The 18,361-nt window shown below is 48.1% G+C and overlaps 1 protein-coding gene across 1 annotated transcript in view; it reads left to right on the top strand.

Moving 5' to 3' along the window:
- The first annotated feature begins 11,968 nt into the window (after positions 1 to 11,968).
- Positions 11,969 to 18,361, top strand: part of LOC144943321 (neuronal PAS domain-containing protein 3-like) — a 90,035-nt gene continuing 83,642 nt past the window's right edge. Inside the window, exon 1 of the mRNA XM_078870696.1 lies at positions 11,969 to 12,234. Coding sequence (XP_078726822.1) covers positions 12,029 to 12,234 — 206 coding nt within the window. The 5' untranslated portion in view covers positions 11,969 to 12,028. The remainder of the gene's footprint in view (positions 12,235 to 18,361) is intronic.

Genomic DNA, 18,361 nt, shown 5'->3' with positions numbered 1-18,361 from the left:
GGATTCTCCTTTTGCCAAAGGTCGCGGGTTGGCGACTGCCACGTGGGTCTTTTTGCAACGCCAAATGGCCGGGAAATTGGTGTGAATTTCCATAATCGTGGAGCACGGTTGTTGCAGTTGGCGGTCACTGATTCTCCTCTGTTGCTCCCACAGTCTGAAATTCCCATCCACCCATCCCACCTCGCCGTTCGCGCTATCAGACTCCCTGCCCTTGTTTTCAAGTCCATGCTCTCAAGGCTTTCCTCTACCGCCTATAACCGACGGCCTCCCTCTGTAAAATAAAGAGGCCCACTGTTTCTGTACAGCATCTAAATATGTAGGGAGGCGGTGGCATTTAGATACGCAAATCCGAGTCACATTGCATTCTACAACAGTGTTCGTGACAATGTTTTGCATTGCAGTGCGATACGTGTAATATACAGACGGGCATGAGTTGGTGCTATACATTTTCATGATGTTCTAGAAGGGTTAGCTCAAATTTAACATACATATATTTGAGCCTATGCTTGTTTGAAAACAATCTGAAACCCGTATTTTTATTTTAGGTAACGCCAAGATTGGGTGAGAAAATGTTTGACCCACGCACCTTGACCTATGAAAATGTATACCTGGGAGGTTCTCATGGTGCTGAATATAAATTTGGATTTTTTTTTATCAACTCTTTTTCACGTACATTAGAAAGCAGATGAAGCCCACTCACAATTTACACGTACGTATGTACACGTGCGACAATATGACCTCTGAACTTGACATTCGTGTCGGGTGTATCGGGACTTGTTCAAATCACCGTCCACGCCGTCGCAAAGGTGCAATCTAGGCCAACGTTGTGTGGGGACAAAAGTGAAAATTAAATGTTAAAACTGAAAATGTAAATAGGGAGAACATGTTGCATATGAATGTCTCCCTCCCTCGCTCCGTCAAGATGAGAACGGCACATGTTTACGAGGAACTATATTGGGAATTCACCCCAAGGTGGCTCGGCTAATATCGCACTCGCGTATGTGCAGTCACGGAGCGCGAGTACACACGATAATGGTTGCTAAGGAACCCCGCGATTTATTCCTGCAATGGCCACGAGGCCACAGTACCAACTCGGTAAGAAGGGGCTCGCCGCGGTTGGCAAAGTGGAAAAGAAAAAATAGATGACGACGTACTCTGAATCTGCCACGTCGAGCTAGTCCCCCCGTGGTTAAGAGAGATGCCGGCCAGACTGCCCCGGGGAGGGGGGCTCTCAACGAGAAGAGCCCGCAATCACCGGCCGCCATGAACACACACATCCTTCTGGAGCCCAGCGTGGCTGACAACCGCGCTTCGTCTTGAACGAGGCGGTCGAAGCGCGGTACCTGCTGACAGATTGCGCTGCCGGGGAGCGTGGATGCTTTCCGCACAAGAGCCACTCCTGGAAACAAAGCCCCCGTCGCCTCTTCGCTGGTTCATGGTGGGGCCGACGTAGCAGGGCGTCGCGTGGCTCGTTCGCGTCGGGGTCTGCTCCGGGGCAGTGCGAGGTCGCAAAACATAAACAAGACACATGAACCCGGTAAAAAAAAACACTGAGTTCAATTCCCAGCCGAGGCTGGCATCGGTGGTGAGCTATATCTGAACCAGTTGTGGGTGGTAACCCTCTTCTCCAAGCCCCTTCATCAACGCACACGGACACTGGCCAGATTGGTGAAGTATGGTCTAACATAACCTCCATGATACGACGTGGTGTGGGGAGCATTTCATCCAGCAGTTGATTGGCAAAGGAATAATTTTATTTGCTACGGAATACCCCTCGGGAATCTGACACACATTTATTTTTATTAATACAGTGTCTGAGTGAGAAAATGATTCACCGGTGATGTCTGATGGAAAAACTGCGTGTTTGTGTGTGTGTGTGTTTGTACACGCACGGTGATGTCGGTGTGGGGACATGGCGCTGAGACATTCCTGGTAAATAATGATGTATGGTATTAATGATCGCCTCTCATTTACCTCGTGTGTCCAGGCACACGGAACAAAACAACACAACCATGTTCACAAAAATCCAGGAGGCATCAGCAAGGTAGCCTCATGTATAAATGACCCGTCCTGCGGTGAATAATGGAACACATCTGGATTATTATTTTATGCTCGTTATTATCCGCTGCTGCATCCGAACAGTTAAACCTGCAAATAGGCAACGCGGGAGCTTGTGCCTGTTCCGAGGCGCGCGGTCCCAAACGCAGCATAACCCAACGCGCACACGGCCAGCACGCAGCTGGGCATCTCGTCAACAGCCAGGCCCAACAATCGCTGTAAATCACGCGTCACCAACACGGGAATTACCGCGCGATAGATAGTCGGATAATGATTCACCGGCCAGGTGGCTCCGCGGCGGCTCGCAAACGGGAACGGTGTGATTTCAAAATCCTGACTGGCGGTTCCGGCCATCATCCCTCCGGGGTCGATAAAAACACGAGTACCGCTTTACAGGGGAAGTAGACAGTCGTTGTTCTATGCAGATACTTGCCCACCGGCATATGAATGTGGAATTTCCACAACTGGCTCAGGCCCGTGAACGGGAAGATGAGCACAGCGCTGCAATGTTCATTCGAGCAGAAAATCGCTTCGACTTTGATTTTGCTGCGAGCCGACTGCTGTGAAAGTCGTTTTTCCATGGCGCTAAGTCACGTTGCCATCTATCGTGCGATGATTTTGCAAAAGGAAACATTTTCGAATCTAGCAACGTGCAACCTCTCAGTCTTAAAGCTGTTGTCTCGGTGATTCGTTGTCGTGTGCGCTGGCCACCGGCAGATCGGGTGTGATCTTTCCACTTTCATCGCCTTCAAATGTCAATTCGGCGCTGGATACATCAGGATTGCTATGCTGAAGAAAAACGGTGGCAATTGCCTTTTATTACAGCCAAAACGATAGTTTCTGTTTGTTGAGTTGAATGCCATTGTCATCAGTCCAGTTCCCAATATGTATGTTGAACTTCTTTCACACGTAACCGACCGTGCTAATCCGAGGTGCGCGGGAAGGACAACAAACTAAACACGAAAAGCAGTTCTAAAGAAATGTTTTCAGTCTATATTTAAACTATATTCAATCTAGACTTAAAAGTAGCATAGCAATATACATCTCTTACTTGAAGTGTATATACAAGGGATGTGTTCCCACCTTTTTAGATCCATACCAACAATCCGAAAATCAGTCCTCGAGATGGTTATCCGGACAACTGCCGTTTCTGAAAATGGGCCCACATCATCATCATCCACAGAAATGTAGTCAATTCGAATTATAGGTTGATTAATTAACGTGATGGGCTAATCGTTCAAGCTCTAACTAATGTAAATATTCATACTCTTAGTTATTTCGGTAAAGTCACGTAAGTAAAAAATGAAATTAAAATTAATAAAAATAAAACAATAAATCACGACGTTTCGGAGGCACGTATCGTTCCATTCATTGGCTATCACATTCTGATAAGCCCCCCCTCTCTCCTCCCCCTCAACTTGCATTTTAGGGCTTACATCTTGAATCCTTGCGTCACTTGATGCAGCAAATCTGGCTGTGACGGTCCCACCTGATGACGGAGACTTGTGTTGCCTCTGAAACGTCGTGATTTTTTGTTTTTTATTGTTTTATTTTTATTAATTTTTATTTCATTTTTTATCTACGTGACTTTACCGAAAGAACTAAGAGTATGAATCCTTGCAGTCACGAAATCTTCAAATCTAGAATTAATGTAAATATTGTCTTGCCTTGCAAGAGTTTCGCGCTCGTGCAACACGGGCGTCTTATCTCTGCCACAACCTACAAGTAGCACAACTCTTTTGCACATTGATTGTAAAAATGTTATGGATTTTACCAGAAAAATAATGCAGACATTTGTCAACCCACCGCAGGTCGACGGCCTCCCAATGCAACGTCAGCAGAGGTCGCAACCGGGTACCCGATACCCGTACCCTACCCGATACCCGGCTACCCGTACCCGGCCAGGTACGGGTACGGGTACCCGTTTGCGACCCTGGTGCGGCCGGGTACGGGTAAGGAATCAAAACCCGTTTGCGACCTCTGAACGTCAGTTGTTGTAGTTTTGACCATACTTCACCGTGCTGATCAGTGCGGGTTGGTAAATGGCTGGAGGCAGGAGGGGTCAGGACCAGTTTGGAAATCACTCCCCACCAATGTTCACCTTGGCCATTAATCAAACTCAGACTGCTGGGTTCGTAGCGCAGGGCGCGAACCACTGCACCACCGCTCCACTCCACTTTACCAAAACTGCGAGAGAGTTTCAAAGTAAATATTTGTTGTGCTCCATTTTTGACAGAAGTGCCGCAATGGCTCCCGACCTTGTGACGCTTAGGCAACGGTTTTGTAAATTCAAATAGGAAATGGATTTCTATAAAAACCGTTCATGGTCTCGACAGTTGTGACGGTCATGGACACAAGGCTGGCCTGAGAATGGGAATGGAATTTTTCAATATCCTTCCAATTGATGTGAAATCTTCCAAATGATCTCTACGCTTTGCTTTAATACAATAAAATATCAGTCCGTGGAAAACTTCTTAACACACAGTGCAGAAAACGAATCTGGCTGTGGTGTTCCACGCAGATTTGATGCATGAAAAATTATCGTTCCAGATTCACTTCAAAAGGCCACATCTTTCTTTTACAAAAGTGGTAGATTTGAATTTTAAGTGGGTTATCCATTACAGCATTACTACACCTAAGATATGGAACATTGGTAAAATATTACAAATTTTAAGAGAGAACTTTCTGGGTTACATTAAGAGGTGCGTAAAGCAATAGGCTATCTGATGTAATTTAACATTAAAGTGGTTGTTGTTGGTGCCATTGATTTGTGCACAATATGAAAATGAAACGTTGAGCAGTTAATTTGCTCATTCTTATGTAAATTCGATCCGATGAAATACCTCAACAGGAAGGGATTATGAAAGGCTGTGGAAATTCTAAGCAGCTGAATATATTTTCAGAAAGGTCTCGGAAAGCGGCATGCATAAACAGGGTTTGCGATGGTGCACTGTATTTAATCCATGACTCACAAACAACCTTGGGGCATCGTCGGTTACCTGTGCCAGTTTCCCTAGAAGCATAATGCAGAGTGAAAGGTGAGTTTATACATCGGTGCATTAATCAATGTGCAGTACGTATTGGCAATAAAAAAAGAAATACTCAACGGGTCCGTCAATAACACCGTGGCCTTATAAGGGAAAGTATGAAATATATGATAGGCGACATTTTTGGTAATGGCGATTCATAGCACATAGTTGATTTTAAATGCATTGGTTGTATCTGCTGTGAAGGGCCATTGCTCGAAACGTTTCCTGTTCACCTATACACAGTACTTAAATATTTCGGGCACTTATTCTTTGGTATGGCGCATGTAGATGTAGAACTACAAATATCCTAGGTCCTGTGGAGGGCCTTCGGGTCTTCAATTCTAACCCGTAATTCGAGTAATTCTCTTCGTAATAAATTAAGACACTAACATGAAGGATTTTAGTTATTTAAAAAACAACGTATTCACCAATCCCCTCGTGCTTAGAAATCGATAGGCCAAGAGTGGTGAGTTTGCAGTACACTACTGACCATAACATTTTTACCAAAATTGACAAAGCAATTTTTTTTTCATAGAAATAATTGCGTCTTACGACGTCTCCTCCTTCCTCTGCGTAAGCGACTTGACATTTTCAAACATGAAACTCGCTTACTTTCTACTGCATTGCACAATAGACACAATCACCGTCCAAATGTGTTCAGAGTTGTGTTGGAGGATGGATCGTAAGTGAAGCCCTTGGCCTTGTATAGACGTCGTAAATGTGCGCTGCAAATCTGGATGTCGTAAACTGTATGCAATGTTCCCCTAACTTTAAATCAACGGTTTTTTGTACTTACATTTATAAATACATTAAAAAATCAATACTTTAATTGAATATTAATGTTTGCTCCATTATAGTATGATGATGATGGGGATTTACTTTTCAGGCCACAGTGTTACTGAGGATGTGTTGAGTTTTTTACGTTGGCAGTATCACTGCCAATGCAGTTTCACCAAATAAATGGTACGATCGTGTTTACATAGCAATACTCTGAGATAAGCGCACACCTTTATCTGTGACTAGCTTTACGACCCGGTATCGCCAGAGATTTGGATTCTTGTCTTGGATTAATAGACGGCCTAGGCGGAGGGTGGGGGGGATGCGTGACGTCAGCAGGCACACTGCGTGACGCTGCCGCATGCGGGTGACATCACAGATGTGACGTCACTGCTCACTTGCCGTGCAAAATATATCCATTATTGCGCCCCCCCCCCCCCCGCAATACAAAAGTCTATTTTTATACTTTTTGCATTGTGTACAGTCTGGAAGCTACCCACATGCCAAATTTCAAATTTGTTGCACGTCGGGGAGTATGCTAAACATTTCGAACAGACACACATATTCACAAATTACCCTTATATATAGATGAACGCTGCACTCTTCATCGTTTTCATGCAGGGAGCGCTGCAAACTTACGCGCCCCCTGCATGAACGACGGAGGTGCAGGGACAGACGTTCGATTACGTTGTAATCGACCTGCAGACGGCTGTCTTCTCGCACGGCCAACTCCGTGTCGCCTTATCTCGATCCCGCAATCCCAAACAGGTGAAAGTCGCATCGAACCGAACCCCCAGCAAGGCCATCTACTTAACGACGAGAGAAAATTCACACAAAATGTCGTTTGCAATGAAGTCTTCCAGATGTAAAATGATGTAAGCTTTTAATGAAGAAATACAATTTTCTAATTCAAAACACAATACAATTCAAAGAAGTTTCATTTAAAAACTTCAAAACGGAGCATCAGGTGCTTGCGTGAATGCATCGTTCGTGTGCAATTTTTTTCGTGACTTTCCTGGCCGAAGGCCATTAATGGTTGTGAGGGGCGCCCCTGAAAACCCCCTAGAATATCTATAAAACCAGACTCTTTGGGGGGAAATCAGCAACCTGGATTTCGTTCTCGTTCACGACTAACATCAGTGGCGAGTCACATCTGAACCGGTAATTCCCCCCCCCACCTCCCCTCTTAACCAGTCCCGCTCAAACAGCCCATCCTTTCACCAACCAACGGTGACCAGTATGGTTAAAACAAATTGAAGTATCCTCTCGACCAATGCGACACGAGGAGGCCTTCATCCAGCAGTGGATTGCGCAGGGCAGTAGATGGCTTATCATCATCTGTGCACCGTATTGGACACACGCTCCGTATTCGAATGCCGACCTCCCACTCTCCCGAATGTGACCTCTCTCTCTATGGATGTCTTCCCCGAATACAAAGAGACGCGGGAGCGTTTAACCTTGTTGAGGACATCGCTGCATGTAACAATTGGATGCATTCATTTAGCATTGTGAGTAATTTGATAAATAATGAAATAAGCGAAAAACCGCACACGTTGCCACTGAGCGCCGCATACAATCCCGTCCAAGGCTGAGTGTGATTATAATGAAGACATTTTAATAAATAGTTTTCTTCTTTCTGGTCCCCTGGCTAAATTGAACTAATGCGCAGATTAGGCAGTCACATTAGCCAATTAACTTGTAAATATTAATGCCATGTTGACTTTTCCTCATTGGCAAACCCATGAATATATTATGTGCCTGAGAAGTGGCTGTGAGCTGCATCTAATACAATGTTTAATGTATTCAGATGAGAATAACTCAGATATACGGTATTAAGGTTAGACTTAATTAACTTTTGCCATAATTATAATTCAAATCCACGTTCATTAAAAGTGTAACTAAATTCAGTGTTGTGCGTGTGAATATCTATCATCTCATGCTGCCAAATAAAGACAACATATTTCCCAATGCAGCAATAAATACACAGGATGGACACACCACTGATATTTTATTGCGCCGATTTAGAACATTTTTAAGTCTGCAGTATTTTGATCCTGATGTTTTGATTTCCAGTATGAACTCAGACTGACCGAAATTACCAAATATTGAAACGAGCCATATCATTAACAACAAAACAAACAAACGTTTGTCAATAGCACTGTGGCCTGAAATGAAACATATATTATACGTGACGTTTTGGATGATGGCCCTCCTTTCTTAGTACTTAAGAGAAGCGAGAGAGTTTAAAATAATAATAAGCGTGGGAGACTGCACTTTATGCTATGTGGAATACTTAAAATATATATATGTGCTGTGATGAGCAGAGTTTTAAAATTGGCATATGAACCGTAAACGAATAGTAGCTGTTGAGTAACATACTTTGATACATATTTAAATCTGCTCAAGCCTCTCCCACTCAGAGTCCCTTCCCTCCGCCTGCTGTGAAAACAGACGCCGCTCCGGCTTGCAGCAGCGTCAAGGCCTCATCATCTCTCGTGGCCCAGTGCTCCTGCTACTCCGTCCATTCCCACCCATCGTTGTCCTCTTCCCGTGCCCCCACTTCTCTCTTCCCTTGCACGTTCCCACGCGCGACATCGCCGACTCCCATTCCCGTGCAGGCGGCGTGACGCGGGTAACAAAGTTGCTCGTCATCAATAATAGTCAATGTACGATGACAGTTTTATAAAAATACACATCTTTGTACATTTTCAAACTTTTAACGGGAGGCTAGTGTCGTGCTGTTTTGTAAATGTCTTGGAACGACGCCATTGCAACAACGTGCAAGTGAGAGTTGGCGGGGAGGGTGAATTATCGTTTTGATCGCCAGGTCAAACCCCAGAAAGCGTCTCTACTGCGGACACGCTCGTCTCAACCGCGAGGCCCACCGTGTTTGTCGTACACTCTGCCATGTTGTTGCTGTTATTGTTGTTAGTTATTGTAGCTGCCTGCACGGTGGGGCAGGGGGGGTGGCGGTGGCGTGAGCATCCGCCCTTGCCCGTGATGGGGCGACTTGTGATGTCCCCAATCCTTCCCGCATGCGGCTCACGTCCGCAGAGCCGCTGCGTGTGACGGAATGTGAGCGGGCGTCGCATCCTGCGCCCCCCCTCTCTCTTTCTCTCTCCCTTAGCCCCCCCCCACTACAACCGCCCGAGATGTTCCCCGAGAAGCCAAGGCTTTCACCCACACATGTATATAGATACAAACACACACACAATCATGCAACCATGCGCAAATACGTACACAGAGATAGGCAGCTCATGCACAGATCCCCTGCGTAGCCGTTAACAGACAGTTGGGGAAAGTGATGTTAGTGGTGATGGTGTGGCTAGCACCACGCCCGGGCTTGCCTTTGTCTCTCCCGTGGTGCACACACAGACACGGGTGCGCAGTGCGGCCACTCCACTGTCGCTCTCCTCCCCTTCATCTCGCCAGCCCCTGCTCGTTCCATCATCAAACTGCACCGTCGCCCATTGGCATCGCCACCATCGTCAGCACCAGCGGTGCGAAGCAGTAGCTCGGGTTTTTGTAACGACAAGTCGGTAGACCGGTCACCGCTTTTTCTGAGTTGATAACCGGTTCTGAAAGTAAAAAAAAACGGTAACCGTTTTTCAGATTAGTAAACGGTTCTGGAAGTCAAAACCGGTAACCTTTTCAGAGTTGATAACTGGTTCCAAAATTCAAAAACCAGTAACTGTTTCCAGTGCAATGTTATAAATCTAAACAATGCACTCACAAACCACCACTTTTTTCCATTCGGTTACTGGTAATGCAAAAACATATTAAACAGCCCTTAAAAGTAGCAAAATAAAGGCGACATGTATTCTTCACGTATTCATCTCTCCACGTAATTTTAACATCATTTCTAACATAGCCCATCAGCCTCACAACCTTCTGGGAGAGCATAATTTCAGCAGCTTTGAGTCAAGATGGGCAAACACACTGAACCGGTTACGACATACAGCGTCTCAGTTCAATGCATATGTATATTTAACGCAACTCAAAAAATAATTTGCGTCGTTGTGGATCATTAATATGAGAGACAACATGAACGAGCCATAGTAGCATTGGCACTTGGTTGGAATCGCATCAGAAGGAGCAGAACGACCCATTGCAAACAACAGCAGCAAGTCTACCACATCAGCATCATCCGCAGTGGTCATTCAGAAACATCATCATCAGCAGCAGCAGCGGTATAACCACCACTATCAGCAGCAGTTACAGAAGTGCGTTTGCTGCTTATTTCAGAGGATCACGGTTCGTATCCCAGCGGCCGCCCTCGTTAACACTGCGAGTGTTTCAACCATAATTACGCGCCCGTCAGTTCACAATTAACGTTAAAGGTCCCGTGGCGTCGTTTGCAAGAGGAGGTTTATTGCTGCGCTGGCGTCGTGGTCCAAATTTGAACAATTACCCGCAAATCACTCAACTGAAACACACACACGCACAGACAGCGACCATTGCGCCTTTCAGCGACAACTTGGCAGGACCCTCCTGAAATCGAGTCACGAGGATCAGTGAGTCTCTCCTGCGCAAGCACGCGTAATAATAATACTAATTGTCATTAGCTTCATTCGCATAAGGCACGTCACCAGCAGTGGCAGCATCCACATCAGCACACCAAGCAGACGGATCAGCGGCAGCGGCACAACTGACGACCGCCAACAACACAACCGCCATCTCCAGCAGTAGCAGTCCCACCGTTGATAAGAGCAGCAGCAGCAGCAACACCATCACAGCTACCTCCCACACACACAACTACCAGCAACAACATGGATGGCAGCAATAATCCCATCGCCAGCAGCGTCAGTAGCATCATCAACAGAGTGGGCAACATCAGCACAACTACCACCACCACCAACACGTCCAGCAGCATCAGTGACACCAGCAGCACAAGCAAAACCATCAACCCCACCAGTACCACCGCAACCTCAGCACAGCAACCACCACCACCAACACAACTACCAGCAACGGTAACAGCCGCATCTGCAGACTTGGCACCACCGCTAACATCAACCATGCAGCAGCAGCATCATCAGCACACTCAGGAGCAGCAGCAGCATAAGTATCAGCAGCAGACGCGAGCGCGATCGGACATAGCCCCGTCCCCCGCCCCCATCTCCTCCTCCTCTCTCCTCCCTCCTCCCACTCTTTTCAATTCAAACAGGCGACCGGATGACCGAGAGGTCCGAATTAAGGCAGTGAAAGCGGAGAGGTGGAGATCGAGAGCCACATTTGTCAGCCCGAATCGCTCCCCGTGTGGCCCCCTCCTCGTGCGATGATTGTCTCAGCCCCGAGCCGCCACCACCACCACCACCACAACCACCTCCACTTGCAGCACCACCACTTGCACCACCACCACCACCATCTACATCTCTTCCACCTCCTCCTGCTCGCGCCTCCGCTGCAATCTGCATCAGCTGCTGCCGCTGCGGGCTCCCCTCGGCTCCGCGCTTAATGCGAACCCGAGAGCCGATCTCCCACGTCCCGGTCCGCCTCCACAAACTTACTTTACAGCCGCTCCTCCTCCTCCACCGCCTCCTCCTCGTCCACCTCGCACCCTCTTCATTCTCTCCCGGCCGCTCATCCAACTTCATCGCTGCTGCCCGCCCCGCGTCCTCTTCGCTCGCCCGCTTCCTCAGCCGCTCCTCCTCCTCTTCTGCTCGGTCCTGCTCATTGGCATCCGTCTGCTCCTTCCTCATCCTCGTCGCCCGCTCCTCCAGCAACTCCTCGGCTGATTCCCTTCCACCCCCTCTTTCCTCCTCCAGACGTCCCAGCAGCTCGTCATCGTCATCATCATCATCATCATCCTACTCGCCCGTCCCTTCCTCAAGCTCCTCCTCAACGTCATCATCGTCGTCGTCAGCCCGTCCCAACATCTCCCCATCCTCCTCATCCTTCCATCCCATCACCTCGTCAACATCAGCATCCTCATCCCTTACACACTCCTCGCCCGTGCGTTCATCCAGCCCACCATCACCATCCTCCTACTCCACCTAAATCATCATCATCATCATCGTCGTCCTCCTCGTTCTGTAGCTCATCCTCACCTCGTCGCAGCAGCAGCAGCGGCAGCGTGCGGCAGCGGCGTGCGGCAGCCCGGGCGAGGCTCGCTACCTCCGCCGTTGCCGCTGTCCGCGCCGGCGCTGCTGCTGCGCTGTGCAGGGATGCTCAGGATATTCCCGGAGCACGGCTTGCGCAGCCCGGCAGGAGAGCGGCAGCAGCAGGAGGAGGAGGGCCCGGACGACGCCGCGCCACGGCGGACAACGGCGGCGGAGGGGTCCCCCTCTCAGGGCGTGAGAGTCGAGCCCGGAGGAGCCGTGGTGGTGGGGCCAGGGGGAGCCTCCTCGGGGTTGCCCTCCTACCAGCAGCGGTGGGTCCTGCGACATTACAGCATCGTCGTCGTAATCATCGTTATCGTCATCACACGTCTTCATCGGTAGACACCATCGTCGTCGTCACACCATCATCAACGCCAGCGGTGTTGCTGCGTGGTCGAGGTGCCAGCGCTCCGTGTGTGCAGTCACGGCCGTGCGTGCTGCAGCTGTGATTTCACTGGCACGGGAGTTGTACTGTCGTTACGCGTGCAGTCACACGCACACGCAGTCACACACAGTCACACACACACATTCACACACACATTCACACACACAGTCACACACACACATTCACACACACATTCACACACACACAGTCACACAGAGTCACACACACACAGTCACACACACGCACACACAGTCACACACACACAGTCACACAGAGTCACACACACAGTCACACACACACACATTCACACACACACAGTCACACACACACAGTCACACAGAGTCACACACACACAGTCACACACACGCACACACGCACACACAGTCACACACACACAGTCACATAGAGTCACACACACACAGTCACACACACGCACACTGTCACACACACGCACACACGCACACATAGTCACACGCACATAGTCACACACACAGTCACACAGTCACACACAGTCACACACACACACACAGTTACACACACAGTCACACACACATAGTTACACAAACAAAAGGCAAAGATCACCCGTATAGCCTGTGTATACTTTTAAGGGCGAGTGCTGTGAGCCAGCACATATGAATGCCGTCGTGGCCGCCTTTGTCTCCCCAATGCTGAATGTTTACCCACCGCACCAAGGTACTCATTTAAGGCTGAGTGTATGTAGGAGAAGCCCAGGACCGGTTCAGATATTCGTCACTGATGTTGGCCGTGAGAGGGAATCGACATCGGGTCGCCGGGTTCGTAGCGTAGTGCGCTAACCACAGCACCACCGCTCCCCAACAAAGTCGCACAAAGCCACACACACACACACGCGTGTGTGTATTAGTCAGGCGTATAGTTACACGTAGCAGTCATGCGTCTCGCACACAATCACACGTAGACATACACGTGTGTTGTCTTACACACAATCACAGGCACACGTAGACATACACGTGTGTGGTCTTACAATCACAGACACACACACACGTAACCATACACGTATGTAAGTTGGACAGTTGACCGGAATGTCGACCTTTTTATTCCCTCTCAGTTGCAATTATTAAGACCAGCCTGGTATTGTGTTTTCTTTTAAATTAACTTGTGAGTCATTGTGTAAGTTCACTGGGGCAGTAACTCTGCTGGAGTCACACGCACACACACACGCACACGCGCGCACTTACGCACACTGGGAAAGACGAAGAGATGACGGCAATCTGTTGTGACCCTTCCCCCTTGTACAATATTGGCAATGTACACGCGTAATTATTATACCAACTCACCCAATGCACGCGGACGTGCCCTGGGCGTTACTCGAAACGCCATGGAGGCGGACACGTGGCGCTCACATTTCGCGGTAGTCGATTCTTTACGGCTGGCGGTATCCTTGAATTTTTATTTTAAATGTGGACCTCAGAAATATATCCGTGCGCTTTGACTATTGGTTGTCACTCATTGGCGGGCGGGGGGGGGGGCGCAACGGTTCATCCCGAAGTTGCACGTTTCTCCCGAGTCTCGCGCTAAACACACTAATGTGATTCCCATAATCGGTGGACAGAGTAATTCGCCTGCATGTGGAGTGTGACGCGCAAGCCGCTAAAAAGTTGGTATGAAATGTGACTTGTGACTTCACTTGAATAAAGTTTGCTTTTAATTGTCATAAACACGGAGGTGATCTTAACGTATTTGCTTTAATATTGACAAAAGAACACGTGCAGTGCAACTACCTGGACTATTGTAGTAATGTAGTGAACCCCAGATTTGGTCTGCCAGCACCTAACACCACCCATGCCGTCATTTTAATGTATACTGAATAGGCAACATTACAAAGTGCACGCAACTACACACAATTTATGTTATGCACCGGATGGATGTTGCAATTCACACGGGATATATTATCCCTGCTCATGACGTGGCTCTTAGACTCTGCAACGACACCACAAGTTCACTTTACTTCCATGAGCAGTGTCCCTAACATAGCCGGCGCACCGCTTCTAGACTATGTACAAGCATTCAGCTCTATGGCCCTGTTGTGTGGTGTATTTGTTGTTGAAGGACATCCCGTGTTTCCTTTGAATGTCGAGAAATGGTGGTGCGCGTTTAAGATCCATCCTGAGTGGCGTGTCTATTTAGCACGCGATTCAATTGCGGCGCGGCGTTGATGTGTTCATGATTCCGACACAACTGCTGCTGCTGTAGCAGACGAGGGATTTGTCAATATATTTTGAGAGCACGTCAGGCCCTCGAGCGTGGCACGCCGATGTCCCAGCAGTGTGCCCTGGTGGCAGTGAATATTGTTAATGCTCAGTAACAGAATTACAAACACAGCTGGGCTTCACGACACAGCCCATTGCATTGCTTGGTCGGTGGTTTACCATCTCGTTAGTGCGCCATCGCTCACCTTACCCTTTGCATAGCGGTGTATAATCTTCATTAAACATACTGGGGTGGAACATTTGGACATTGTGTATATGATGGGGAATTATTACCCACGATGCTTCGTGGGGACATTGCGTGACCCACCGCGTGCGGCAGGTGCCTGCATCGCGTGTGTCCTTCCAGTGTCGCTCGATGTGTTTTTTTTGCGCGTGTGGGCGACACATGCAGGCGATGTGTGGGGTGGCCACGACAGCAAGATTCCCTTTTACAATTCGCAGGCACGGTCAAATAATAATAATAATAATAATCATCGTCACAATAACCTTAACGATAAGAGTAGTTGATTTAAGTGAGCGGCGTGCAAGTTCATGTTGCATCACCTTCATCTGTCACACTCTGCAATAACAATTACTAAGTCGGAAAATAGTGACTAAATTAGCGATTGGCCTTAACCGCTCGGCCCATGCCCCCATCTCCCATCCTGTCGCTCGCTGCGCTTGGTGATGCGAAATGCAGTGACGACCAATTCATTGGCTGCAGGAGAACGTGGCGATTGAGGCTTCGCGAGTCACACCTTGCTCGGTCAATCCAGTGTCACAATTCTTCTGGAACCCGACTGTACATCGCATGAAATCCGCGTTTTTTTCAAGTGAAAGATATACACACACACACGATGTGGTGTCATTTGTTGGAACGGACAGCGCCGTCGTTGAGATGACAACGGCGAGGATACAATTTGATGTACGTCCCCTCCCGGTGCGTCTCATGAACCCACCACCGCCCATGCTATCATCGCCTACACCTGTTCGCACACGAGATGTCACAGGTGTTGGCAATTAGCTGCTGCGAATTACATTTGCCGGAGAGAGAGAGAGTCGTTCCCTTTATGGCCACGGTTCTGCATTCTAATCAGCCCATAGACCACCGTGGTCCGCTCGCAATGGCATCGTAAAACGCGTCTTTGCGTTCAATTCAGCTTGATATTAGTTCGCTGCGTTCAGCGTTTAAATGGCATTCCAATCCGTGGAAATGAGAAAAATGATTGACTTCGTTTAAAAAAAACACCTCGGGGTGTTAACAGCGGACGGTGCTACGTCGGCCGTGAGTTTGCGCGTGAGTTTCGCTGTGTGTTTTCCGCCGTCCGTGCTCATAATTGCTCGTTGTTTGATGCTGCCACGACTGCATCGAGCAAAGCGGAGCTCGATTTTGATGTTGTGGAAGGTACGTGAAAGATGAGATGTTTTTTTTTTAGCGGGGCGCAGCACAGCGATATTGCTCCCCCAATTAGATATTTACCCCGGGGACGATTCCATCCAATATGCAAGGACGCTAAGTAAAGAATCTGTTTTGTTCAGTTGGATTGCGTTAACTCACCGTGGATTGATATGTGTGGTCTTAAGAAGGGGGGAGGAGGGGTGGGGGATGTAGCCGGGCACTAAGCGATATTAGACTCATGAGTGGCCCAGCAGGCGCTGCAAAGCAATGCTTTGCTCCTGAAAACGTAGATCTTTGGATCGAAATTCTTGTTAGTCGGCGGTGTCCACGGTGGGGGAGCATTACGCGTGCCATACCAACCTCTTTGCGGGAGCTTTTGCCTTGAAATTATCGGCAAGAAATACGGAGTACCCAACAAACCAGACAGTTGAGTGTAAAGTGTCTCTTTAGGCCGGGGCAGCTCGGGGTAGCAGCAGCAGCGCAGTTTGTCAGCGCGATGAACCCACTGACCCCAGTTAGTCTCGGCCCGCAGCCGACGTCTGTGGCATCCCTTCACCGACTCACATTGACCAGGGTGGTGAAGTACGTTCAAACCACCCCCCCCCCCCCCATTAACAACAACGGGGTGTGAGGATGCCTTGAACCAGCAGTGGATTTACGAAGGGCTGTAAAAAAAAGAGGTCATCACAGCCATTGGATATTTATATGAATGTATCATGCGCTGAATTGCCTTGAATGTGAAAGGTGTTTGGAACGTGTTGACGGTGAGATACTAAAAAGTCATATCGGGTTTTTTTTTAGAGGTAGGTTTTTGAGAAGCCTCCCTTGAACACACGGCATCACAGTGTGTATGTTGACAGGGGTGAGAAAGTAGTCAACAAATAGTTTTGAGTGTTTGCACGTGTTTAATATGGCATTCTCAAAATGTTTGCACCGTTACTGAACACCCAAGGCTTAAGCATAACAAATCGGGTGAATCGAAGACTCGGTGTTGACATAAATGCGTGGCAAATGCACGACTTCATTTCAGCCGGATCTGTCCTGGTTGACGACCCGTAAAATAAGGCCCGGCATACCACATCCTGTATTTTGCACATCTGCGTCCGTCTGGAACTCTCTTCCTTCCAATATTAGGAAGCCACTGGAGCTATGCACATTTTTTTTTGTCTAGATTGAAAACGTATTTCTTTAGAACTGCTGCTTGTGATTGTTTGTCCTTCTCCCGCACCTCCGATTAGCGCGGTTGCCTCCGTACGGTGCGAAAGGTCAACGTACGCACAGTATTGCTCTCACAATAGCTGTGGATGCTACTCATGTGCCTATTCCAGTGCACTGGTTGGCCGAGAAAATATCGGGTGAGAAATTAGGCCCTGGGTACACGCATTAGCACCACCGTTGCAAGCAGAGTGCAATAACGATAGAATATTAATAATTAGCGGTGCGGTGCGGAGTGACAAAACAAATTGTAGAGAATTCTGCAATGCTAATGAATGCAGCACACAACACAGTCTCACGGTGCTAACCAACACGCCAGTGGCTTAATGTGGCCAGAAGTTTACTGCCGCAATAATAGCCAGAGCACTGACAGTGCCCTAACGAAGCCCTAACAAGCAGATCTATTCATACGCGCACGGACCCTTTGACAATCCTGTGCTGGATGAGTGTGAGTCGCGATATGGGTTCAGATAGTGCTCGTGTTGGCTGTGGCTGGGAATCGAACCCTGGTATCCAGGTATCCAGGTTCACACCTCCGTCTGTTAACCACTGAGCCACCACTTGTTTTTTCTGTCCACACCTATTATTTATTCTGTGATAGCCAAATACAAAGTTAAATGTTAATATTTTAGTAATTATCACACAGTTTACGATGCATCGTTTCTCCACCCAGTAATCAACCATGGACGCGATTAACTGCTGCATTTATCGTATTTAGTCTTGCTGTCTGTAATCAGTGTTAAAATAAATCAATTAAAATCCGTAATTATATTCAGCGATAATGAATGTTAAGCTTGGCTGGGCAGTCGGCTGGCCATCTGTCCGGGGCAGGCAAAGGCGACCCGCTAAATTAATATTGAATTGTGCGAGCAGGTGAATATGCACGTCCTCGTATTATGAGCCCGTGTCTCTGCGCTTGCTCGCGGTAGGTTCGGGACAATCACAGGCGTGGTTTGAAACAATCGCGGTTCAGGTAATGCTCGATGCCTTCTTACCTTTTCGTGAACGCGTAACGTCAATATTGCACGTGGTCCTGTGTTCACTCATCGTCAGGAATAATGTGAATTATTTATTACATTCCTTATGTCAATCCGCTGCTGGATGAAGACTCCCCCCCCTCCCCCCCCCCACTGTGTCGGCCGTGGGGATGGTTTGATCGCTCTTCGACGCGC

Source organism: Lampetra fluviatilis, chromosome 30 (genome assembly GCF_964198595.1).
Source record: "Lampetra fluviatilis chromosome 30, kcLamFluv1.1, whole genome shotgun sequence".
In the NCBI taxonomy this organism is placed as follows: domain Eukaryota; kingdom Metazoa; phylum Chordata; class Hyperoartia; order Petromyzontiformes; family Petromyzontidae; genus Lampetra; species Lampetra fluviatilis.
This window is presented reverse-complemented; position numbering and strand designations above follow the sequence as displayed.